The sequence below is a fragment of the Macaca mulatta genome, chromosome 19 (assembly GCF_049350105.2).
Source record: "Macaca mulatta isolate MMU2019108-1 chromosome 19, T2T-MMU8v2.0, whole genome shotgun sequence".
NCBI lineage: Eukaryota > Metazoa > Chordata > Mammalia > Primates > Cercopithecidae > Macaca > Macaca mulatta.
In genome coordinates this window covers 21,420,185-21,447,238 of record NC_133424.1, presented here as the reverse complement: position 1 = coordinate 21,447,238, position 27,054 = coordinate 21,420,185, and the positions used below count along the sequence as shown (strand labels likewise).

General features: G+C 41.2%; 2 protein-coding genes, 1 long non-coding RNA gene and 1 pseudogene across 4 annotated transcripts in view; 2 read left to right on the top strand and 2 right to left on the bottom strand.

Annotated features, from left to right (window-relative positions):
* The window catches only part of LOC106994678 (hsc70-interacting protein pseudogene), a 146,369-nt pseudogene extending 125,934 nt beyond the window's left edge, over positions 1-20,435 (top strand). Inside the window, exon 2 of the transcript XR_013409331.1 lies at positions 18,092-20,435. The product of XR_013409331.1 is annotated as a hsc70-interacting protein pseudogene (transcript). The remainder of the gene's footprint in view (positions 1-18,091) is intronic.
* Positions 1-27,054, bottom strand: part of LOC693354 (uncharacterized) — a 171,528-nt gene that overhangs the window by 54,023 nt on the left and 90,451 nt on the right.
* LOC144336928 (uncharacterized) lies at positions 1,454-11,002 on the bottom strand. The gene is made up of 2 exons (XR_013409361.1): positions 10,825-11,002; positions 1,454-3,255 (listed from the first exon to the last, which is right to left on the bottom strand). It is a non-coding gene; the product is annotated as an uncharacterized LOC144336928 (long non-coding RNA).
* Positions 1,454-27,054, top strand: part of LOC693803 (uncharacterized) — a 529,045-nt gene continuing 503,444 nt past the window's right edge. Inside the window, 3 exon segments of the mRNA XM_077978588.1 lie at positions 1,454-1,600; positions 12,957-13,083; positions 14,209-14,304. Of these exon segments, the coding sequence (XP_077834714.1) occupies positions 1,598-1,600; positions 12,957-13,083; positions 14,209-14,304 (226 nt within the window). The 5' untranslated portion in view covers positions 1,454-1,597.

Sequence of the window (27,054 nt, the reverse complement as noted above, 5' to 3'; positions counted from 1 at the left end):
ATATACACACACACACACACACACACACACTTCATTAATAATTACATATTTCTCACACATTAAAATGACGATATTTTGGACATATTGGGTTAAATTGTTACAATCAATTTCACCTGTTCTTTGTTTCTTTTTAAAAAACAGAGCCAAACTCTTTTTAAATTTGGCTACAAATAAGCTGGGCATGGTGGCGTGCACCTGTAATCCCAGCTACTCGGGAGGCTGAGGCAGGAGAATCGCTTGAACCTGGGAGGTGGAGGTTGCAGTGAGCTGAGATCACGCCATTGCACTCCAGCCTGGGCAACAATGCGAGACTCTGTCTAAAATCTAAAAAAAATAAAAATAAAAAAATAAAGTTTGGCTACTAGAAAATTTAAAATTTACATGTGACTCACATTTTATTATTTTATTTTATTTATTTTTTATTTTTTTGAGATGGAGTTTCACTCTTGTTGCCCAGACTGGAGTGCAGAGGCATGATCTCCGCTCACTGCAACCTCCACCTCCCAGGATCAAGGGATTCTCCTGCCCCAGCCTCCCAAGTAGCTGGGATTACAGGCGCCTGCCACCATGAATAGCTAATTTTTTTGTATTGTTTTACAGACGAGGTTTCACCATGTTGGCCAGACTGGTCTCGAACTCCAGACCTCAGGTGGTCCACCTTCCTAGGCCTCCCAAAGTACTGAGATTACAGGCGTGAGGCACAGCGCCCAACTTGTGGCTCGCATTTTATTTCAGAGAATTGCCTCCTTTTTAAAATCCCAGGCTGCCTGCTCAAAGGACCAGTAGCCAGGAAGGTCATAAAATATAAAATTTTAGAACTATTGGGCCGGGTGCGGTGGCTCACGCCGAGCCCAGAGGCTCGGCTGCAAGGAGGCCAAGGTGGGAGGATCACCTGAGGTCGGGAGATCGAGACCAGCCTGACCAACATGGGGAAACCCCGTCTTTACTAAAAATACAAAAAAATTAGCCAGGCATGGTGGCGCATGCCTGTCATCTCAGCTACTCGGGAGGCTGAGGCAGGAGAATCGCTTGAACCCGGGAGGCGGAGGTTGTGGTGAGCCAAGATCGCGCCATTGTACTCCAGCCAGGGCAACAAGAGCGAAACTCGGTCTCAAAAAAAAAAAATTTTTTTTTAGAACAATTGTTGTATTCTTTTCATTTGTGATAGCCATATAGGATATTATTTATAAGAGCATATGACCTTACACACAAGATTAAAGGCAAACAACCTCTAGGGTGGGCCTAGCTCAGCTCACGGAGGAAGCCTTGCCTGAAAAGGCTGCAGCCTAGGCGGTCACACTTCAGCCCAGCATCTGATCACATCTTCCGTCACTCAGGGTCTGAAGGGGCGGGTCTTAAACATTATCCAATCAGGGACTCTGAGCTAGGGGACTGTTCAATCAGACACGCAGCTGGACCCGACGGGGCGGCTTCCGGGTTTGGCGCGGCCTTTGTCTCTCGCTTCAGCCGGAGCTCCAGGTCTCGTCTTCGCTGCTCTTTGTCCTCTGCTCTTAGAGGCCCAGACTCTGTGGCTCTGTGACCGACAGGTATTGGGAGATCCACAGCCAAGACGCCAGGACCCCCTGGAAGCCTAGAAATGGTGAGAGTGCGGTCCGACATCCCGAGAGAGGGGAAGGGCTGGTTGAAACCGGTGGGAAGTGGCGGTGGCGGGACTCAGGCCTCCCCGCAGTCATCTCCACAATCTGCGCCCCGAATTCTGCTTGCCCAGCTGGATCTCAATCCCCTTCAGCCATAAGATGGCGGCTGCGCCGACAGCCGCGCCCCCGGGCGTCCTGTCTCTTCCCTGCATAGTGACAGTGCCCAGGTCTGGAGCCCTCTCTCGCCAGCTCTGCACTGGCAGCGCGGCGCCTTTCGCAGATTGTGCACGGACCATGGGAGGAGCGTGAGGGGAGAATCCTGACTTGGGGTGCGGGTTCATGAATGGGAAGAGCTTTGGTCCGTGGGGTTCCCCGTTCCTGTTTTCTCCTATTAAAAATCTGTGGCAGTCATCGCAAAAAAATTAAAGAATTTAATCAAAGAGTGATTCAATAATTGTAGAGCACAAAAGTGTGTTTTGTAGTTTGTGGTTCATGGGAGGAGCTTGAAGGAAAGACTTTTATAAGGTGCATGATGAAGAAAACTATATTTAATAATTGGTTAGGTACAGTTAAGCAGTTTTTGTTAAGTAGAAACCCTGGGACTAGAGCCTCCTCAGTGTAATTGCCTGCCCCTTAATTATTCTCACACTCCACAGGGGACTGATTTTTCCACTGCATTTTTCACATGCATTCCCAGCAGGGTCTCAAGTGTACTTCCCAGCCCCATTCCTCCAGCCTAACTCTGGCCTGCAGTTAGATTTAAACTGCAAATAAACTAAAATACGAAATTTCCAGTTCCTTCTGACATTTCCAAATGCCAGCTTCTCTTTCCTAATTCACGTTCTCAACTGTTTTTCCTTTAGTGTACGTTTTTGATACTGTATTTTAGTTAATCATTTTTTGACAAAGCATTGGATGGCACTTAAAATTGTTTTCTGTTTGAAAATATTTCTCATGAGAAGAAAGCAAAAAATAATTCCCTGACACTGTATTTTATGAAATTTCTATGCCTTTTTTTTTTTTTTTTTAAATCTTCCTTAGGCACAGAAATCTTATCAGAATGTTTTCAGGTGAAGGTTTTTGGAGGTACGGAGTGTAGCTTCTCAAGAGAGTAGGTGGATGCCCTGGGGCTAAGCGGCATCTCCTGGCATACTCTTCCTTTGAAAAGCTAACCCCTTGAGACATTTTGTGTTCACCCAACCCAGCTTTCATTTCTTGGAGACACAATGCTGGTCAGCCAATCAGATGCTGGTATTGAGGGGAAAACACGGAAATAATTTCTGCCCTCTGAATTCTCTGAATTTTGTGGGGAAAAAAAAAAAGGTATCCCAAAAGACAAAGAAAAACCTGACCCAAGTGAGATGGTGCAAGAACTTACAAAGTAAAATGCACCTGGGGGCATAGTGTAACATCTCCTGAGAGGGTGGTTATTGAGTACTTAAAGTGAGCAGACTGGGGCAGGTGAATATCAGTCAGACACATCTGTTTCTTTCTTTTCTTTCTTTCTTTCTTTTTTTTTTTTTTGAGATGGAGTTTCACTCTTGTTGCCCAGGCTGGAGTGCAATGGTGCGATCTCAGGTCACCGCAACCTCCGCCTCCTGGGTTCAAGCAATTCTCCTGCCTAAGCCTCTCGAGTAGCTGGGATTACAGGCATGCACTACCATACCTGGCTAATTGTTTTGTATTTTTAGTGGAGACGGGGTTTCTCCATGTTGGTCAGGGTGGTCTCGAACTCCCAACCTCAGGTGATCCGCCCGCCTTGGCCTCCCAACGTGCTAGGATTACAGGCAAGAGCCACCGCGCGTGGCCTAGACACATCTGTTTTCTAATTAGCACTACCACTCCCTGGGTTTGTCACCTTGAAAAGATTTGTTCACTTATGTTGACTTCCATTATTTAACTGTAAATTGCATTTTATTAGTAGGACTTGAAAGGTAAGAAAATATTAACAAGGTTCATAAAAGAGGTGGATTTCAGATAAAAATTAATATTAATCATGTATTTTACTTGTAAGAAATTCTCATTTAACTTTTCCTTTCTTAGCGTAAGTTTAGAAATGTTCTCAGGTGTATTTTTTCATGAATATATATATAATCAAGTATATATATACACATTTATATTTATATTTAATATGGACTCTTGCTCTTGTTGCCCAGGCTAGAGTGCAATGGCACAATTTCAGCTCACTGCAACCTCCGCCTCCTGGGTTCAAGCGATTCTCTTGCCTCAGCCTCCCGAGTAGCTGGAATTAGGGGCGCCACCATGCCCAGCTAATTTTTGTATTTTTAGTAGAGAACGGGATTTCTCCATGTTGGCCAGGCTGGTCTCGAACTCCTGATCTGGACACACAGAGAGAGAGATATATATATATGTAAAATATAATATATACATATGTAATATATATAAAATAATATATACACATATATAATATATACACATATATATTTAAGGATAGATCTTTATTTTTAAAATTTTTTCCTATAAGTTATTCAAGTACAGGTGGTATTTGGTTACATGAGTAAATTCTTTTTTTGTTTGTTTTTGAGAGGGAGTCTCGTTCTGTTGACCAGGCTGGAGTGCAGTGGCACAGTCTCAGCTCACTGCAACCTTCACCTCCTGGGCTGAAGCAATTCTCCTGCCTCAGCCTCCCGAGTAGCTGGGATTATAGGCAAGCACCACCATGCCCGGCTGATTTTTGTATATTTAGTAGAGACAGGGTTTCACGATGTTGGCCAGGCTGATCTCGAACTCCTGATCTTGTGATCCACCCACCTCAGCTTCCTAAAGTGCTGGAATTACAGGCATGAGCCACTGCGCCCAGCCTACATGAGTAAGTTCTTTACGGGTGATTTGTGAGATTTTGGTGCACCCATCACTGGAGCATTATACACTGCAACATATTTGTAGTCTTTTTTTTTTTTTTTTTTTTTTTTTTGAGACGGAGTCTCGCTGTGTCTCCCAGGCTGGAGTGCAGTGGCGTGATCTCGGCTCACTGCAAGCTCCGCCTCCCGGGTTCACGCCATTCTGCCGCCTCAGCCTCCCAAGTAGCTGAGACTACAGGCGCCTGCCACCACGCCCGGCTAGTTTTTTGTATTTTTAGTAGAGACGGGGTTTCACCATGTTAGCCAGGATAGTCTCGATCTCCTGACCTCGTGATCCACCCGTCTCGGCCTCCCAAAGTGCTGGGATTACAGGCTTGAGCCACCGCGCCCGGCCCATATTTGTAGTCTTTTATCCCTCGTCCCCCTTCTACTCTTCCCCTCAAATCCCCAAAGTCCACTGTATTATTCTTATGCCTTTGCATCCTCATAGCTTAGCTCCCACATATCAAAACATACAATGTTTGGTTTTCAACTCCTGAGATACTTCACTTAGAATAATAGTCTCCAGTCTCATCCAGGTTACTGCAAATGCTGTTAATTCGCTTTTTATGGCTGTGTAGTATTCCATTGTATATATATACCACAGTTTCTCTATCCACTTGTTGATTGATGGGCATTTGGGTTGGTTCCATGATTTTGCTGTTGTGAAATGTGCCACTATAAACATGCACGTGCAAGTATCTTTTTCGAATAATGACTTCTTTTCGTCTGGGTCGATACCCAGAAGTGGGATTGCTGGATCAAATGGTAGTACAACTTTTAGTTCTTTAAGGAATCTCCACATTGTTTTCCATAGTGGCTTTTCTAGTTTACATTCCTACCAGCAATGTAGAAGTGTTCCCTGTTCACCACATCCATGCCAACATCTACTGTTTTTTGATCTTTTGATCATGGCCATTCTTGCAGGAGTAAGATGGTATTGCATTGTGGTTTTGATTTGCATTTCCCTGATCATTAGTGATGTTGAGGATTTTTTCATATGTTTGTTGGTCACTTGTATATCTTCTTTTGAGAATCGTTTATTCATGTCCTTAGTCCACTTTTTGATGGGATTGTTTGGTTTGTACTGATTTGTTTGGGTTTGTTGTAGATTGTTTTGTACTGATTTGTTTGGGTTTGTTGTAGACTCTAGATATTAGTCCTTTGTCAGACGTATAGATTGTGAAGACTTTTTCTCACTCTGTGGGTTGTCTGTTTACTCTGCTGACTGTTCCTTTTGCCGTGTAAAAACTATTTAGTTTAATTAGGTCCCAGATATTTATCTTTGTTTTTATTGCATTTGCTTTTGAGTTCTTGGTCGTGAAATCCTTGCCTAAGCTAGTGTCTAGAAGGGTTTTTCCAATGTTATCTTTTATAATTTTTATAGTTTCCGATCTTAGGTTTAAGTCCTTAATCCATCTTGAGTTGATTTTTGTATAAGATGAGAGATGAGGATCCAGTTTCATTCTCCTACATATAGCTAGCCAGTGATCCCAGTACGATTTGTTGAAAAGGGTGTCCTTTCCCCACTTTATGTTCTTGTTTGCTTTGCTGAAGATCAGTTGGCTGTAAGTAGTTGGGTTTATTTCTGGGTTCTTTATTCTGTTCCATTGGTCTGTGTCCCTATTTTTAAACCAGTAACATGCTGTTTTGGTGACTATGCCCTTACAGTATAGTTTGACATCAGGTAAAGTTATGCCTCCAGATTTGTTGTTTTTGCTTAGCCTTGTTTTGGCTATGCAGGCTCTTTTTTGTTCCATATGAATTTTAGAATTTTTTTAATTCTGTGAAGAATTACGGTGGTATTTTGATAAGGACTGCACTGAATTTGTAGATTGCTTTCGGCAGTATGGTCATTTTCACAATACTGATTCTAGTCATCCATAAGCATGGGATTTGCTTCCATTTGTTTGTGCCATCTATGATTTCTTTCAGCAGTGTCAGGTGTATTTTTTTTGGTTTGGTAATTTCCAATAAAATTTCAAGGCTGTTTAAGAATGCTACCAAGAAAAAGAATAGGGGAAATGTGTTTCCCATTTTGGCTGTAGAAAATGGAGTAGATAATTGCTGAGTTACATAGATTCATGAAAGCATCAGTTCCTCTTTTTGCAGGGTAAATTTGTGACAGTGAATATCTCTGTTCAAATCCTGTTATCTTGATTTCTGAGTTTTATGCTAAATTTTATTTGAAACTTGGTACCTCCTAGACATGTTTCCATATGGCTAATTGTTTACTATATGACTTTTAATGGAAATAATAAAATAATGCATTTATTGTTTGAAAGGAATAGATACTTTTGCTTTTCTTATTGGGATATGAAATATAAGCACTCTAAAGTTTTCTTCTCTTATGTCATTGCTGTGTTTGAGAAACTGCTGGATTTATTTTTTTATTTTTATATTTTTTGAGATGGAATTTCACTCTTGTTGCCCAGGCTGGAGTGAAATGCCACGATCTCAGCTTACTGCAGCCTCCGCCTCCCGGGTTCAAACTATTCTCCTGCCTCAGCCTCCTGAGTTGCTGAGATTATAGGCATGCGCTCCACACCTGGTTAATTTTGTATTTTTAGTAGAGACGAGGTTTCTGCACGTTGGTCAGGCTGGTCTCAAACTCCTGAACTCAGGTGATCCGCCCGCCTCGGCCTCCCAGAGTGCTGGGATTACAGGCTTGAGCCACTGAACCTGGCCGCCACACTTCTTTTTACAATGGTTGAACTAATTTTCACTCCCACCAGCAGTGTATAAGCATTTCCTTTCCTCTGCAACTTTGCCAGCATCTATTGCTGACTTTTTAACAGTAGCCATTCTGACTGGTGTGAGATGGTATCTCATTGGGTGTTTTTTAAAATTTCTCTAATAATTGATGAGCATTTGTAAAATATGCTTATTAGCCACATGTATGTCTTGTTTTGAAAAGCATCTGTTCAGCCATGCATGGCTGTCTCTACTAAAAATACAAAATTAGCTGGGCATGGTGGCGTATGCCTGTAATCCCAGCTACTCTGGAGGCTGAGGCAGAAGAATCCCTTGAACCCAGAAGGCGGAGGTTGTGGTGAGCCGAGATCACGCCATTGCACTCCAGCCTGGGCAACAAGAGCGAAACTCCATCTCAAAAAAAAAAAAAAAAAAAAAAAAAGGCCGGGCGCGGTGGCTCAAGCCTGTAATCCCAGCACTTTGGGAGGCCGAGACGGGCGGATCACGAGGTCAGGAGATCGAGACCATCCTGGCTAACACGGTGAAACCCCGTCTCTACTAAAAAAAAAAAAAAAAATACAAAAAGCTAGCCGGGCGAGGTGGCAGGCGCCTGTAGTCCCAGCTACTTGGGAGGCTGAGGCAGGAGAATGGCGTAAACCCGGGAGGCGGAGCTTGCAGTGAGCTGAGATCCGGCCACTGCACTCCAGCCTGGGCGACAGAGCGAGACTCCGTCTCAAAAAAAAAAAAAACAAAAACAAACAAACAAAAAATGCTCATATTAGGAGTACACAAAAATTGACCACAAAGATAGGAGTAAATTTAGTAATACAGAATAATAAGGACTAAAACATACTAATTTCCTTTGACAGAAAACTAATTATGCAAGGTAATTATTTAATATTTGCAGATTGAAATACTTACACTGCAAAAGCAAGAACAGTTCAGTGTATAAACTGAAAAGTGGAGTCTGTAGTTGTACTTTGGTTTCTATTTATTACTTAAGAACAATTAGCATAGTTATGTGAAGTGTTTTTAGATGACATACATTCATATAAATTAAAAAGTATTTTCTACAATAGTATGAATATAAGATCAAAATATGTACTTTGAATGCATCTCCTAAGCAGTCATTTTAATATTGTTATTTATATTTCTGAAATATAAAGTGTTTAAAGTGAATTATGGTTATAGACAATTTTTTAAAATCCTGCATACATTATGACTAGTACATTAAAATTATTTATACTTATATAATATCCAAAAAAAATACTACCAAATTGTAACATGCATCCAACATACATATTGCTTTATCCAATGGGGATAGTTATAGGTAAGCATAATTTTAGTGTCTTTCATTTTACTAAATTGGAATGCTGCCCTTCCAGGACAAATAGACAGGTGATATGGTCACCCAAAAACCATAATAGCCCTTCAGTTAGTTATGTGGCAAGCTCACATATATTCTACTATATGAACAAAGTCAGATTCAGTTCCTAATTTAAAAAAGTGCTGGTGAATTGTCAGTTGTATTTCAATATGGAACCCCCATTCAATGGCTAGGAGATGAGAGCAGCAGAGATGAAAGAGAAACCTTATACAGTTCTGCTGAGAATATGCTTTTTTTCTTCATAATGCTCATGTTTCTCATGCTAAGAGTAGCTGTGCATTAGGGGTAGTTTGAGAGAAACTCCTTTTAGGGGAATATTTTCTGGCTGACTTGATCAATCATATCTAATCTGAGTTTTTTCTCAAGCTACATTTAACTTCTTTTTTCTCTCAATATAACTTTGCAATAGAATCAGACTGAGAGCTGTTCTCTTCAATGCTTTGGATGTCTGTTTTAGAAGCGCTAATACAATCCCTTGGTGTTGACATAGAGGTGGGTTTTCACAGGGAGAACCATCCTATCTATCTGGACTCATGCTGGAAATCCAGCAGTATTTTTTTCAAGTCACCATAATAAATTGAAACTGAGGCTGACACACCGCTCCCATTCCCGTTATTATGAAGGTGCAATTCTACCCCCAAATCCTGTAGGCTCTCCTGTACCATAGTCTTCAGTCTCTGATGAGGTACTGGAGTGCTGCTGTGGCAATTGGGGTTCATTTAAGATGTAAGCTGCCAGCTGTGAGCTCTGTGCTTTGGAGTGTGCCTCACTGGCAGATGGTAGGGGTCAAGAGAGGACACTAGCCACAAGTAGAGGGCAAGCAGGAGTGCTGAAGCTGAGTGCTCAGAACGTAGAGAGCCATTGCTTTAAAGTGTAAGTAACCAAAAAGATAGCACCCTATTCAACCATTGTAGTAGGAGATTGAGAGTCTACCTTCAGCAGGCACCTGGCTTCAAGTCGCACAACTACCTCCTGTCATGAAGATGTGAAAAGTTTATTTTGTCATTGATTATAACCAATTAGCATACTCAGATGGCATCCCCAGTGACCAGGTGAATTTAGGATGAGCTATGTATGACATGGTGCTGTAAATTCTTCTACTTGTGGACTGATTATGATGACCGTCTTTCTGTCTTAGCAGTCTCTTAAGCAGATTGATTGTGATGCATGTCACATTCTGGTTTAGTTGTGTAATAAAACAGTTTTCTTTCTGTCCTATCATTGTGAAGTTTTTCCGGGGCTGGAGAGAATTTCTCTTGTTATACTTTCCAAACACAGTCTAGAATTACCAGACATGATATAAACATATAAGGTGCTAACCAGGCTTTATTCTAGAAGGGTCTTTCCCTCTCAGGCTTCCAATCAACTCACAATTGTGCTGCAAAGTGCATGCTCTTCCCTGAATATGCAGGAAGAATTGCGTCTCTGCCTATTTGGTATCTATTGTCCTCTACAGTCACTTCCAGAGAGGCTAGATCAGATTTCTACAAACCTTACAGGGCAGCAATCAACCGTTTTACCTCTTTCAGTGACTTTTTTGTTGTTGTTGAGTTGGAGTCTCGCTCCATTGCCCAGGCTGGAGAGCAGTGGCATGATCTCAGCTCACTGTAACCTCCATCTCCTGGGTTCAAGAGATTTTCCTGCCTCAGCCTCCCAAGTAGCTGGGATTACAGATGTGCACCACCAAGCCTGGCTAATTTTTTTTTTTTTTTTTTTTTTTTTGTATTTGTAGTAGAGTTGGGGTTTCACCAAAGGCTGGGCACGGTGGCTTACTCCTGTAATCCCAGCACTTCGGGAGGCCAAGGTGGGCAGATCATTTGAGGTCAGGAGTTTGAGACCAGCCTTACCAACATGGAGAAATCCTGTCTCTACTAAAAATACAAAAAATTAGTCAGGCATGGTGGTGCATGCCTGTAATCCCAGCTACTTGGGAGGCTGAGGCAGGAGAATCACCTGAACCCGGGAGGAGGAGATTGCAGTGAGCTGAGATTGCGCCACTGCACTCCATCCTGGGCAACAAGAGCAAAACTCCATCTCAAAAAGAAAAAGAAAAGAGAAGAAAAGAAGAAAAGGATTTGCATTTCTTATATAAAAAGTGTTTTTTTGTTGTTGTTGTTGTTTGTTTTTTTGTTTTTGTTTTTGTTTTTTTTTGAGACAGAGTTTTGCTCTTGTTGTCCAGGCTGGAGTGCAGTGGCACCAACTCGGCTCACCACAACCTCCACCTCCCAGGTTCAGGTGATTCTCCTGCCTCAGCCTCTCGGTAGCTGGGATTACAGGCATGCACCACCATGCCCGGCTAATAATCCTTTTCTTTATAAGTCTCAGAGAGACATTAAAATGAGGCTACAATTATGTCTTTTTTCTTTGAGCTATGTATTTACCTCTGGAAACTGCTTGGTATTGCCACAAGTAGCTATAAATTGAACTACTAATGCCACACTGGACACTATAACCCACACCCTATAGCCTAACAATGTATATCCAATCAATAATCAATTTATTTTTGTAAATAAAAAAACATTTTGACAGACAACTTTGTATCAATCCACTCTATGTGCCTCTCTTTTTGCCTTTACAAATCCACTTGTAACTGCTGCTAATCAAAGTATATGTTCCAGACAACTTGAATCTTTGCTCCCAGGCTACAATCCTCAAGTTTGGCCCAAATAAATTGTATACTTATATTCATGTTTTCTCAGCTATTTCCTTTTAGGTAAACATCATTTGGAATGTGCCAGAGCAGCCTCTGAGGGGATCTCTCCTTTGATTGTACTTTGCTTTCTGTAACACCTAAGGATGCAGAGTTAGGTTGATCCCACTTAGAATCTGCACATAAGATCTGGCTTCTGCCTGGGATTACAAGACAGGGCCAGACTTTGAATTGGGAATGTACCGAAAACCAATAGAAGGCATTTTCTGCATTGTGAGATGTCAACATAGACATCCTACAGCTCCCTTTGAGACTGTGGCTCTTTGAGCTTTTCAGATTTTGTCCAATAAGATCTTGTAGCAGGTCTGCCACAGTTATGTGAGAGGATCCAGATGTAAATAGAATCTGATAGCAAATTCTGTAAATAAAAATAAATATCTTAGGAGTGAGAGATCAAGACCACAAAGTATCCAGAGCCACAACCACAACTATACCTGCCTGTAAAATGTTATGTACAATATTCTTGTCCTTCCTCCTACCCAAAAGCTTGTTAATCAGAACAAGTAATTCTGGAGCTCAATCAGGGCAGTTCCATTTTCTATTTAGAATTAGTATGACTCTCTCTAGCCTGGCTTATTATTGGACCCTCAGCCCAGGGTCACTGGGAACCCTCTCACAATGTTGTAGGCATTTTTTTGAGACATTTGAGGATGTCCAGAGCAGAATTATATCAGGCTGACAAGAGTGGTTAATTCTGCTTTTGTCTCATTGTAAGAGAAATGAGTCATTCTGTGTTTGTTCCTTCCCTTATACAAGGGATATTTTTGGTTGGTGCCCAGATGAGAGTTTCTCCAGTTTTCTGGTACTTGGGTAAAAACAAGGAGGAGATCTGGAGACTCAAGCAGATAAACTGATTGCTGTAATTTTATATGGCCATTAGAAAAATAGATGAAGCAGTCATGGTTTCTACAATCCAGGAACTCTTAGTCCAGACTAGCAACTGAAAAAATGGTTGTATTAAGTATCATTTGGTTGATACAGCAAATAGATGTGTGAAAAAATCGTGAGCTTCATTTGGGCCACTTTCTTTATATTGTTGTGGCTTCTGATGTCATCACCTGAAGGGATATTTATGGACAGAAGCATTATTATTTTTTGATTTCTTTTACCTTGATAAGAATACACATTTATCTTCTAATAATATTACCCTGGAAAACTTTAAGATACTTGTTTAAATTGCTTATTAGTATATGTTATAAAATTGACAGGGCAGTGGCTAGAAAAGATTAAAATTACACAAACACTGGGATTTAAGTTTCTCTTAGGTAAGCTTAGGAAAAACAGAACTTGAAATACTCCAGTGGCATAGAGAACAGAATTCTACAGAGGGTCTCTCCTTTCCCCAGTTCTGTTCAGATTCACCCTTTTTGAGGACCTTGTTTAGATCTCACCCAGCCCTGGAGTCTTGCCTGTATATATAGCTATGAAAAATGTACATGTTTGTGTCCATGCCCTTAAGTTTATACTTTATGATTCAGAAAAGTAACATATATACCCCGATGTTGTGGATCTTATTCTAGTCTCTTCTCAGAGTTAGAGAATACATTAGAGAATATTTCTGGGTTGAAAATTATTTTATTGGATAATTTCAGTCATTCCTATAAGTCAGAACCAGTTCTATTTACTCTCTCTTTTCACCTTGAGTCAAATTAAAAATTCTGTCCATAACCACTTGGTAAATATGTGTGTGTGTATGTGTTTTTCAGGGACTATTGACATTTATGGATGTGGCTGTAGAATTCTCTCTGGAGGAGTGGCAGTGCCTAGACACAGCACAGCAGAATTTATATAGGAATGTCATGTTAGAGAACTACAGAAACCTGGTATTCCTGGGTGAGGATAAGTTTTTTTTTAATTATTATTATTATTATTTTTTTTTTTTTGAGACAGAATTTCATTCTGTTGCCCAGGCTGGAGAGCAGTGGCACGATCTCGGCTCACCACAACCTTTGCCTCTAGGGTTCAAGTGATTCTCCTGCCTCAGCCTCCTGAGTAGCTGGGATTATAGGCGTGGGCCACCATGTCCGGTTAATTTTTGTATTTTTAGTAGAGATGGGGTTTTACTATGTTGGTCAGGCTGGTCTCGAACTCCTTACCTCAGGGTCCGCCTGCCTCAGCCTCCTAAAGTGCTGGGATTACAGGTGTGAGCCACTGCGCCCTGCAGGTGAGGATAACTTTAATACACAATTCCTGATATACTCTAAAAGTTTCATTTCTGTTTTTTGCTGCATTTTTTTTGGCAATTTATGCTTTACATAAATGAGTTTCAGATACCTGTTTTTAAGAAAATGTAGGATTTATCTGTGTAGATGTTTCACCCTGACCTGAACTTTCCACCTTTCTGAGCTGATCTGTATCCTTCACTCTAGATTAGTGGTAATTCCAGAAATTTAGTGGCATAAAATACTGTTGCCCATACCTTAAAATCTAATTGCCACCACCAATTTTTGATTCAGTAGCACTGAATAGTAAAATTAAGAACATACAAATTGAAAATATTTTCTTAACATTTAGAAATTTTGTTATAAGTTAGTATTTTGTGATTAATTTCCTAGAATATTCTATCACATTCTCTTTAAAATATTTTTTTCTGAGATGGAGTCTTGCTCTGTCACTCAGGCTGGATGCAGTGGTGCAATCTCAGCTCACTGCAACCTTTGCCTCCTGGGTTCTAGTGATTCTCCTGTCTCAGCCTCCCGAGCAGCTAGGACTACAGGCGTGCACCACCACATCCAGCTAATTTCTGTATTTTCAGTAGAGACAGGGTTTTGACATTGTTGACCAGTCTGGTCTCGAACTCCTGACCTCAGGTGATCTACCTACCTCGGCCTCTCGGAGTGCTGGCATTACCGGCATGAGCCACTGTGTGTGGCCTGCATTCTCTTTACTGAGAAAATTACTAGGTTGGTAATTGGAGAATATGAGCAAGATTCATGTTATTTATTTTTAATAAAACAGGTATTGCTGTGTCTAATTTAGACCTGATCACCTGTCTGGAGCAAGGAAAAGAGCCCTGGAATATGAAGAGACACGAGATGGTAGCCAAACCCCCAGGTAGGTGAGAGCGATTATAACAGACGACACAGATGAGAGGTCCAAAGGTGAAAAAGAAAGCCAGTCCATAAAATGTGACTTGGAAATCTGCGTTCCAAAGGAAATAGTTTCTAGGCAGCTTTTTTTTTTTTTTTTACTTCAACATAGGGGCATCTTCTGTCTTATGCTGATTCTTTTTTTTTTTTTTTTTTTTTTTTTTGAGACGGAGTCTCGCTCTGTCGCCCAGGCTGGAGTACAGTGGCCGGATCTCAGCTCACTGCAAGCTCCGCCTCCCAGGTTCACGCCATTCTCCTGCCTCAGCCTCCCGAGTAGCTGGGACTACAGGCGCCCGCCACCTCGCCCGGCTAATTTTTTTGTATTTTTTAGTAGAGACGGGGTTTCACTGTGCTAGCCAGGATGGTCTCGATCTCCTGACCTCGTGATCCGCCCGTCTCGGCCTCCCAAAGTGCTGGGATTACAGGCGTGAGCCACCGCGCCCAGCCGCTGATTCTTTAAAAATTCTACTTTCCCTTCAGTGATCTTCCTTCAAGTTTACAGTGAGCTAAAGTCCTCTTCATGGCATATAAGAGATTGTACAATCTGACTTTTTTTTTCCATTGTTTTTGGAGACTCAGAAATATCTGCATAATTTTGAGAAACTCTGTGTTACACTATTTTGTAAGTTCTCTTTTTGCATCGTGTCTGAAATGTGTAAGAGTTGTGGTTTCTGTTCCATTTTTTTTGTTGTTGTTGTTTATTTTTCTGCACATTTCATCCTGTTTGTATTACTACAGGCTTGAAATACATTTTGAAATTAAGAAGTGTGATGTTCTGCTTTGTTTTTATTCCTCATGATTGCTTTGACTATTCAAAGTTTTGGCTGGGTGCAGTGGCTCACAGCTATAATCCTATCACTTTGGGAGGCTGAGGCAGAAGGATCCCTTGAGCCCAGGAGTTGGATACCAACCTGGGCAACATAAGGAGACCCTGTCTCTTAAAAAGATTTATTGGCCTGGGCATGGTGGCTCACGCCTGTAACCCAGCACTTTGGGAGGCCGAGGTGGGTGGATCACCTGAGGTCAGGAGTTCAAGACCAGCCTGACCAACATGGTGAAGCCTCGTCTCTACTAAGAATACAAAAAATTAGCCAGGCATGGTGGTGCATGCCTGTAATCCCAGCCACTCCAGAGACTGAGGGAGGAGAATCGCTTGAACCGGGGAGGCAGAGGTTGCTGCAACCTGAGATTGTGCCACTGTACTCCAGCCTTAGCAATAAGAGTGAAACTTCATCTCAAAAAAAAAAAGGGGGTTTATTTTAGTTTCATGTAAATTTAGGGATTGTATTTTCAATTACTGTGAAAAAAATGCCACTGGAATTTTGGTAGGGAGTTTCTTGAATCTATAGATCACTTTGGATAATATGGTACTTTAACAATATTTATTCTTTAAATCCATAGATATTAAATATTTTAAAGCTTACTTGAATCTTTTCTAATTTCTTCATTGAAATCTTATATCTTTAATTGTAAAGATTTTTTTTCACTTTCTTGGGTCAATTTGTTCTCAGAAATACATTATTTTAATGCTATTGTAAATAATACTGTTTTCTTTGTTTTAGACAATTTTGATTTATGAAACCATAACTTGTATGTTGATTTTATATTTGGTAATTTACTGAGTGTATTTATTAATTTAGATAGGTTTTAATGTACTGTTTATGTATTTTTATATATAAGATTTTATGATCTACAAACAGAAACATTTTACTTAGTTGTCTTCAATTTCAATGGGTTTTTTATTTTTTGACTAATTCTTCTGCCACATACTTTCAGTGTTATGTTAAAAGAGAAGCATTAACAAGTGGGCACAATATAGTTTGGCATTGGTGTCTGTAAATTTGAAAATGCAAATACCTCTTCAAGTTTTTATAAACTGATTTCAGAAGGTAAAGTTGTTTTTTTTTCTTTTCCGAGACTAAGTCTCGCTCTGTCACCCAGGCTGTAGTGCAGTCACGTGATCTTGGCTCACTGCAACCTCCGCCTCCTGGGTTCAAACGATTCTGTTGCCTCAGCCTCCCGAGTAGCTGGGATTACAGGCGCATGCCACCATGCCCAGATTATTTTTAGTAGAGATGGGGTTTCACCATGTTGGTCAGGCTGGTCTCGAACTCCTGACCCTGTGATCCACCCTCCTCAGCTTCCCAAAGTGCTAGGATTATAGGCATGAGCCACTTTGCCCAGGCAAGATCTTCTTTTTTGGGCGCCAGGGTTCTGGGATGCCCCCTGGGTTTGTGGAGAGGGGTAGTAGCTTGGTCTCAAGCCTGCAGTTTCTGTACTAGGTTCCACCTTTAGTTGGCTGGTTACAAGGGGCTTGGATAGTTGTAATTCCTATTTTATTTTATCTTGTTTTATTTTATTTTTCTTTTGAGATGGAGTTTTGCTCTTGTTGCCCTGACTGGAGTGCAGTGGCGTGATCTCAGCTAACTGAAACCACCGCTTCCCGGGTTCAAGCGATTCTCCTGCCTCAGCCTTCCGAGTAGCTGGGATTACATGCATGTGTCATCAGGCCTGGCTAATTTTGTATTTTTAGTAGAGACAGGGTTTCACCATGTTGATCAGGCTTGAACTCCTGACCTCAGGTGATCTGTCCACCTTGTCTTCCCAAAGTGGGATTACAGGCATGAGCCATTGCACCCAGCTTCCCATTTTGTTTTTAAACAGACTGAATATCTTTCAGAATTTTGCTCTGTATGGCAGACACTAGGGCACGTGTCTGCATTCAGGTCTGCATATGGTTGGGCCTTATATCAAAATGTGGGTGAGTATGGCTTTCACTGAGTACCAAAGAGGATTTCTACAGGTCATTGTTTAGGTTTCTCTGTAGGCAGAACTGGCCATGAACTGTGGCCCATGGAGCTGGAACTGAGTCATTGAACTGTTTCAGGGACCACAGTGAAGGCCAAGGTCTGCTGCAGGCCTGCCTGTATGGCTATAAATCGATGTCTTACTCCAGGCCTCTGAAAGGGCAGGACCTCTCCCGTACTGTGCCTGGGAGGAGTTTGGGATGATTACAGAGGAAGTTCAGAATTCTCAGTGGGGGCTGGGTGTGGTGGCACACGCCTGTAATCCCAGAACTTTGGGAGGCCAAGTGGGCAGATCACCTGAGATCAGGAGTTCAAGACCAGCCTGGCCAACATGGCAAAACCTGTCTCTACAAAAATACAAAAATTAGCTGGGCATGGTGGTGCATGCCTGTAGTCCCAGCTACTCGGGAGGCTGAGACAGGAGAATGTTGAACCCAGGAGGTGGAAGTTTCAGTGAGCTGAGGTCATGCCACTGTACTCCAGCCTGGGCGACCCACACCACAGTGAGATTTTGTCTCAAAAAAAAAAAACACATATCTATATATATATAAAAAAAAAATTCATATATATATGAATTCTCAGTGGAACCAAGTTGAGTGGGCTGTTTTCTTACCTGTAGCCAAGAACAGGGGTCCTGTAGTTTGCCACCTGAATGAGGGCCTGGCTTCTGAAAAGAACACTCCTTAATTTGGGGCTTTAGCAGAGTTTCACTTCCCCCTCCCTGGATCTCAAAGCTCTCTTAAAGGCACTTATTTTGGAGATGGGGCTTTCTACATAACCCAGGCTGGTCTTGAAATCCTAGCCTGAAACAATTTTTCAACCGTGATGTGCCATGTAATTCTCATTACAGGTGTGAGCCATAATGCGTGGCTCGCTCATAAAGGCATTTATGTCAGGAATGGCTGACACCTGTGGTCTCAGCTACTTGGGAAATTAAAGGGGTAGGATTATTTAAGCCTGAGAGTTTGAGGCTAAGTGAGCCATAATTGTGCCACTGTTCTCCAGCTTGGGTGATAGAGTGAGATCCTGTCTTAAAAAGAAGCTATACATTTCAGGCATGTTAAGTATATTCACATTGCTATGCAAAAGACTTCTAGAAATTTTGCATCTTGTTAAACTAAAACTCAAATACACATTAAGTAACAATAACTTATTTTACCCTCTCTCCACCCCTTGACAAATACCCTTCCACTTTCTGTTTTTATGAGTGTAACTACGTAAGGCATCTCATGTAAGTGGAATTATACGGTATCCATCATTTTGCATCTGGCTTATTTCAGGTAACGTAATACTCTGAAAGTTTGTCTTAAAATATGAACAGATTGGCTGGGCACCGTGGCTCCCGCCTATAATCCCAGCACTTTGGGAGGCCGAGGCAGGCGGATCACCTGAGGTTAGGAGTTCGAGACCAGCCTGGCCAACATGGTGAAACCCTGCCTCTACTAAAAATACAAAAATTAGCTGGGTGTTGTGGCACATGCTGTAATCCCAGCTACTCAGGAGGATGAGGCAGGAGAATCCCTTAGAACCTGGGATGTAGAGGTTATAGTGAGCCAAGATTGCACCACTGCACTCCAGGCTGGGCAACAGAGCGGGGCTCTGTGTCAAAAAACAAAACAAAAAAGTGACAAGATTTTGTAAGAAGTCTTTTAAGACTGAATAGCCCCTTCTGCACGATCACACTGAGCCAGCGCCTGGACCTGGAACTGGACCGCAGTCCCCCAGCTTCGCCCACCACCTCCCTACCACGGACCCCCGCAAAGCGAATGAGCTTCAGGCCTTTGTGAAAACGTGTAAACAGGATCCGAGCGTTCTGCACACCAAGGAAATGCACTTCCTGAGGGAGTGGATAGAGAGCATGGGGGGTAAAGTACCACCTGCTACTCAGAAAGCTAAATCAGAAGAAAATACCAAGGAAGAAGAATCTGATAGTAAGAAGGTGGAGGAAGACTTAAAGGCAGACAAACCATCAAGTGAGGAAAGTGATCTAGAAATTGATAAAGAAGGTGTGATTGAACCAGACACTGATGCCCCTCAAGAAATGGGAGATGAAAATGCAGAGATAACAGAGGAGATGATGGATCAGGCAAATGATAAGAAAGTGGCTGCTATTGAAGCCCTAAATGATGGTGAGCTCCAGAAAGCCATTGACTTATTCAGAGGTGCCATCAAGCTGAATATCCTCGCTTGGCCATTTTGCATGCCAAGAGGGCCAGCGTCTTCATCAAATTACGGAAGCCAAATGCCGTCATCCGAAACTGACAGAGCCATTGAAATAAATCCTGATTCAACTCAGCCTTACAAGTGGCGAGGGAAAGCACACTCATCTTCTAGGCCACTGGGAAGAAACAGCTCATGATCTTGCCCTTGCCTGTGAATTGAATTATGATGAAGATGCTAGTGCAATGCTGAAAGAAGTTCAACCTAGGGCACAGAAAATTGCAGAACATCCGAGAAAATATGAGCGAAAACGTGAAGAGCGAGAGATCAAAGAAAGAATAGAACAAGTTAAGAAGGCTCGAGAAGAGCATGAGAGATCCCAGAGGGAGGAAGAAGCCAGTGACACTCAAGAGCTCAGTATGGCTCTTTTCCAGGTGGCTTTCCCCGGGGAATGCCTGGTAGTTTTCCCGGAGGAATGCCTGGAATGGGAGGAGGCATGCTTGGAATGGCCGGAATGAAATTCTTAGTGATCCAGAGGTTCTTGCAGCCATGCAGGATCCAGAAGTTATGGTGGCCTTCCAGGATGTGGCTCAGAACCCAGCAAATATGTCAAAACACCAAAGCACCACAAAGGTTATGAATCTTATCAGTAAATTGTCAGCCCTATTTGGAGGTCAAGCGTAATGCCTGTCAGGCCTCTGAGCCCAAGCCAAGCCATCGCATCCCCTGTGACTTGCACATATATGCCCAGATGGCCTGAAGTAACTGAAGAATCACAAAAGAAGTGAAAATGGCCGGTCCTTGCCTTAAATGATGACATTACCTTGTGAAAGTCCTTTTCCTGGCTCTTCCTGGCTCAAAAAGCTCCCCGACTGAGCACCTTGTGACCGCCACTCCTGCCCACCAGAGAACAACCCCCCTTTGACTGTAATTTTCCTTTACCTGCCCAAATCCTATAAAATGGCCCACCGTTATCTCCCTTCACTGACTCTTTTCGGACTCAGCCCACCTGCACCCAGGTGATTAAAAAGCTTTATTGCTCACACAAAGCCTGTTTGGTGGTCTCCTCACACGGACGCGCATGACGATGCCCTTCTGATAAATAAAGCCCTTGCTGAAGGAAAAGCAACATAGATCACCTTATGGATGTCGCAGTAATACAAACCAATGTACCTCTGACCGTCTCATTAAGAGAGCTGGGGTGCTTTGAAGATAATCCCTACCCCTCTCCCCCAAATGCAGCTGAAGCATTTTATAGTGGTTTGCCATTAGGGTATTCATTCAGATAATGTTTTCCTACTAGGAATTACAAACTTTAAACACTTTAAATCTTAAAAATATTTAAAATAAATTTAAAGGCTCTGTTAATTCTTATATTTTTCTTTACTAATCATTTTGGATTTTTTTTTCTTTGAATTACTGGGCAGGGAAGATACTTATGTATGGAAGATTATTGCTCCAGTTTGAGTGAAATAAATATTAGTGTGAGGCAAACATTAAAAAAAGACTGAATAATATTCCATTGTATGTATATGTTACATTTTTTGAAGTATTTATAAATTAAGGAACATCTGGGTTTCTTCAGCCTTTTGGCTTTTGTGAATACTGATACAATAAACATAAATGTTCAAATGTCTTACAGGTCCTGTGTTGCATATTTTGAATATAGATTCATAAATAAAATTGCTATATTTGCCGATAATTCCATTTTTAATTACTTGAGAAACATTTATAACTGTTTTTTTTTTTTTTGAGACAGAGTCTTGCTCTGCCACCCAAGCTGGAGTGCAGTGGTGCGATCTTGGCTCACTGCAAGCTCTGCCTCCCGGGTTCAAGTGATTCTCCTGCCTCAGCCTCCCAAGTAGCTGGGATTACAGGTGTACACCATCACACCCGGCTAATTTTTGTATTTTTAGTAGAGATGGGGTTTCACCTGTTGGTCAGGCTGGTCTCGAACTCTCAACCTTGAGATCTGCCTGCCTCGGCCTCCCAAAGTGCTGGGATTACAGGTCTGAGCCTCCATGCCTGGCCAACATTTATAACATTTTAAAACAATGGCTGCATCTTTGTTTTATACCAACAATCAACAGGGGTTTTATTTTCATTGCATTATCAACAGATTTGTTGTTTTTCATAAATTTACGGTGGCCATTGTAGTGGGTGTGAGGTGATTTTATTTTTCATTTTTATGTGTTTCTCTACAAATTATTAATTTTGTTTTTCTTTTCAAATACTTTTTCCCATCTGGGTAATTTTTTTAATGAAAATTCAGTTCAGTTATTTTTTCATTAATAAATCAAGTTATTCAGCTTTATTGTTCAGTTTTAAGAGTTGTTTATATATTTTGAATATTAACTCATCACTCGTCTCTTGTGATTTGCAAATATTTTCACCCATTTTCTAGGAGGCATTGTCTATTGAATTTTTGTTTTGATGTGCCGAAATTTTGAAGTATAGTGCAGTTAAATCTTAATGGTTATAGTTGTTGTAGTTGCTCATGCATTTAGTGTCGTATCTAAAAAAATAGTGCCGAGGCCAATGACATGCCTTTTTCCTATATTTTTTCTAAGAGATGTTAGTTATCTTTTCATGTCTAAGTGTTTAGTTAAACCATTTTTTTTGTATTTGGTTCAAGGAAATGATCCAACTTTACGTCTTCAGTGTCGATATCCAGTTTTCGACATTTTTTGAAGAGAATATCTTTGCTCTGTGGTATGCTCATGGCAACTTTGTGGAAGATTATTTAATCTTATACAGGAGAATTCATTTCTGGGCTCTCTATTCTGTTCTTTCATCTGTTTATTTTTGTGTCAGTACCACGTTGTTTTGTTTTTGTAGCTTTTAATATGTTTTGAAATCAGAAAGTATAATGCCTCTTTGTTCTTTTTCAAGGGTATTTATCTATAGTTTATAATCAAATTAAAAAATTTTAGGCCAGGCGCGGTGGCTTACGCTTGTAATCCCAGCACTTTGGGAGGCCAAGGCGGGCAGATCACGAGGTCAGGAGTTCGAGACCATCCTGATGAACGTGGTGAAACCCTGTCTCTACTAAAACAAAATACAAAAATTAGCTGGGCCTGGTGGCAGGCACCTGTAATCCCAGCTACTCAGGAGGTTGAGGCAGGAGAATCACTTGAATCCGGGAAGCAGAGGTTGCAGTGAACTGAGATCATGCCACTGCAGCCACTGCACTCTAGCCTGGTAATAGAGTGAGACTCCATCTAAAAAAAAAAAAAAAAAATCAAACTATATTTCTGTAAAAAACTGTGTGATTAGGGTTTTTATAGAGATTATATTAAATTCATTCACCACTGTAGGTCATAGTAATGTCTTTAAAAAATTAAATTTTTTGACCCTGGAGCAAGAATAAGTTGAAGAGTGACTGGGTGCAGTGCCTCACGCCTGCAATTCCAGCACTTTGGGAGGCTGAGGCGAGCGAATCACAAGGTCAAGAGATCAAGACCATCTCGGCCACCCTGGTGGAACCCTGTTTCTACTAAAAATACAAAAATTAGCTGGGCATGGTGGCACACACCTGTATTCCCCGCTACTCAGGAGGCTGAGGCAGGAGAATCGCTTGAACCCTGGAGGCAGAGGTTGCAGAGAGCTGAGATCACGTTATTGCACTCCAGCCTGGTGAGAGTGAGACTCCATCTCAAAAAAAAAAAAAAAAAAAAAAAAAAAAGAATATGTTGAAGAATGTGTTTTAATTTCATATATTTTTGGATTTGCCAGTTTTACTTTGATTTTTAATTCCTACTTTCTTTCAGTTTTGGTCAGAAAACATAGTGTATAATTTTGGTCTTCTTAAATGTATTTGTTGTTATTTTGAGGCAGCATCTTACTCTGTTGCCCAGGCTGTAGTGCAGTGACATGATTTTGGCTTACTGCAACCTCAGCCTGCTGGGCTCAAGTGATCCTTTTACCTCAAATTTTTGAGCTGGGACTACAGACATACACTACTACCCCTGGTTAATTTTTTGATTTATTAGTAGTGACACGGTCTCATTCTGTTGCATAAGCTGGTCCCAAACTTTTTGCCTCATGTGATTCTCCCAAAGTGTTGAGATTATAGGTATGAGCCTCTGCACTCAGCCGGTATTCATAAATTTAATAAGACTTGGTATGTGTCGTAACAGAACACAGCAGGAGCAAGTAAGAATATTGCATGTATTCTCTTGCTTTTGCCTGGAAAGTTTTGTACATGTCTGTTAAGCCTAGTTGGTGATATGATATGATTGGCCTAAGGTTAGAGGATGTCCACTTTCTCTAAACCTCATCCTTCAATATAATCCTCCTGTTTGATGTGGGACCTGATCGGATGTGTTTGGGTTATAGGGGAGCAAATTCCTCATAAATGGCTTGGCACCATCCTTTTGATAATCAAAAAGGCTACACTCTATTGATTCAAATGAGAACTGGTTTGTTAAAAAAAAAAAAATCTGGCTTCTTCACCTCACACTTACTCTGTCTCTTACTGTGTGATGTGTCCAGTTATACTTTGCCTTCCACCATGATGATAAGCTTACTAGGATGCTTACTCACCAAAAGCAGATGCTGGCACATACTTCCTATACAGTCTGCTGAACTGTGAGCCAAATAAACCTTTTTTCTTTATAAATTACCTACTCTCAGGTATTCCTTTATATGTAAGCTAATTAATACAGTCTACAATGTTGTCTGAGTTTTTTGTTTTCTTGTTTATTATTGCAAATGTGGTGTTGGTATTTACAGTTATTATGTTGCTATGTATTTCTTCACTTTTGTCACTATTTGCTTCATACATTTTGCAGCTCTGATGTTTTATACATACATACATATGTATAGAGGGATATAATAGTTATAGATTCCTGGTAAATTGACCTATTTTCTCATTATATAATATCAGTTTTGTTCTCATGCTAGTACTTGACTAAAAGCATATTATGTCTAATATAATTATAACTGCCTATTATACTATTATAATAATAATAGTAACCAATTGTGGTTACTATTTGCATGAAAAATAAATTTTTTCTATTATGTTACTTTCAGCCTATTCAGTGCAATGCTAAAACCAGTCTTTTGTAGGCAGCATATTGTATGCTTTTTTCTAAAGTTATTCAGGCATTTTATTTCTTTTTCTTCTTTTTTTTTTTTTTTTTTTTTTTTTTGAGACGGAGTCTCGCTCTGTCACCCAGGCTGGAGTGCAGTGGCCGGACCTCAGCTCACTGCAAGCTCCGCCTCCCGGGTTTACGCCATTCCCCTGCCTCAGCCTCCCGAGTAGCTGGGACTACAAGCGCCCGCCACCTTGCCCGGCTAGTTTTTTGTATTTTTTAGTAGAGACGGGGTTTCACCGGGTTAGCCAGGATGGTCTCGATCTCCTGACCTCGTGATCCGCCCGTCTCGGCCTCCCAAAGTGCTGGGATTACAGGCTTGAGCCACCGCGCCCGGCCTTTTTCTTCTTTATAATTTTATTTATTTATTCATTTATTTTATTTTTTTTTGTTGTTTTTGAGAAAGAATCTCACTCCAGGCTGGAGTGCTGTAGCGTAATCTTGGCTCACTGCAACCTCCACCTCCCGGATTCAAGTGATTCTCATGCCTCAGTCTCCCAAGTAGCTGGGATTACAGGCATGTGCCACCATACCCATCTAATTTTTTCTATTTTCTTTTCTTTTTTTTTTTTTTTTGAGACGGAGTCTCGCTCTGTCGCCCAGGCTGGAGTGCAGTGGCCGGATCTCAGCTCACTGCAAGCTCCGCCTCCCGGGTTCACGCCATTCTCCTGCCTCAGCCTCCCGAGTAGCTGGGACTACAGGCGCCCACCACCTCGCCCGGCTATTTTTTTGTATTTTTTTTAGTAGAGACGGGGTTTCACCGTGTTAGCCAGGATGGTCTCGATCTCCTGACCTCGTGATCCACCCGTCTCGGCCTCCCAAAGTGCTGGGATTACAGGCTTGAGCCACCGCGCCCGGCCATTTTTTCTATTTTCAGTAGAGATGGGGTTTCACCGTGTTGGCCAGGGTAGTGTCAAACTCCTGGTCTCAAGTGATCCACCCACCTTGGCCTCCCAAAATGCTGGGATTACAGGCATGAGCCACCATGCCTGGCCTATTTATTCATTCAGTTTCAAAATAGGATTCACTGTGTCAATCAGGCTGGTTTTCAGTGGCATGATCAAACTCTGATGATCCTCTCATTTCAGCCTCTCAAATAGCTGCATTACAAATATATGCCATCACACCCAGCAAGTTTTGTTGTATTTTTTTTTGTAGACACAGGGTTTTGAGATGTTGCTCAGGCTGATCTCAAACTCCTGGGATCAAGTGATCAGCCCACTTTGACCTCACAACGTCCTGGGATTATGTTTCTTTCTATCAAGTAGTTTAATTAATTTGTATTTAAAATGATTGCTTTAAAATAGAGTTACTACGATCAGTTTTACTGTTATTGTTATATGTTTCTTGTAGATATGCTTTTTTCTCATTTCTTGTTTTATTGCATTTATTTTTGTTTATTCTATGTAGTGACCCATGCTTTGGTTATTTTTCCATTTCCTTATTTATACTTTCCATAAATATTATCTTTGTAATTGTCTTGAAAATGGAGATTACATAAAACATTTTAGTATGAAAATAATATATTTTATTTTATTTTATTTTTTTGAGATAGAGTCTCACTCTGTCACCCAGGCTGGAGTGCAATGGCACGATCTCGGCTCACTGCAACCTCCGCCTCCCAGGTTCAAGCAATTCTCCTGCCTCAGCCTCCCAAGTACCTGGGCTTACAGGTACCTGCCACCACACCCAGCTAATTTTTTGTATTTTTAGTAGAGATGGGGTTTTGCCATGTTGGGCAGGCTGGTCTTGAACTCCTGACCTCAGGTGATACACCTGCCTCAGCCTCTCAAAGAACTGGGATTACAGACCTGAGCCACAGCGCCCAGCCAAAACTAAAATGATATATTTTAATCTCATAACAACTTCTATTTAATACAAAAGCTATATCTTTATGTTTTTCAGTAGTTATTGATATTAAAGGTTATTTTATACTATGTATCTACTAACAGATTTATATTTTATATTTCATATTCTATAGAAGTAGTTTAAGGATTTTATGTACCATCATTATGATAGTAAATAATTCTATATGTGTCTATATATTTACATGTAATAGAGAGCTTTATTTTATACATGGTTTTATGATGCTGGCGAGCATCATTTTAATTTTCAAAATAATGGGCTCATTTTAGTATTTCCCTTTGCTTCTATGTAGAGTCTCACTATGTTGCTCAAGCTAATCTTGAACTCCTATTCTCAAGTGATCTGGCTGCCTTGGCCTGCTGAAGCTGTAGGATTCATAGGCCTGAACCACTGTGCATGGACACCATGTAGTACTTTTCATAGGACTGTGCTAGTAGTGATGAACACCCACACCTTTTATTTTGGAGTCTTTATTTTTATCTTGTTTTTAGAGTAAAATAATTTTGGATCAAGTGTTATTGGTTAGAAATTTTTTTTTATTACATCAAAATTTGGAAAGTTCTTAGGTTTTTCTTTTCTTCTTTGAGACTAAGTCTCACTCTGTTGCCCAGGCTGGAGTGCAGTGACGTGATCTCGGCTAACTGCAATCTCCACCTCCCGAGTTCAAGTGATTCTCCTGCCTCAGCTTCCTGGGTAGCTGGGATTACAGGCACGTGCCACCATGCCCAGCTGATTTTTGTTTTTTTGTTTTTCATTTTTGAGATGGAGTCTTGCTGCGTCGCCCAG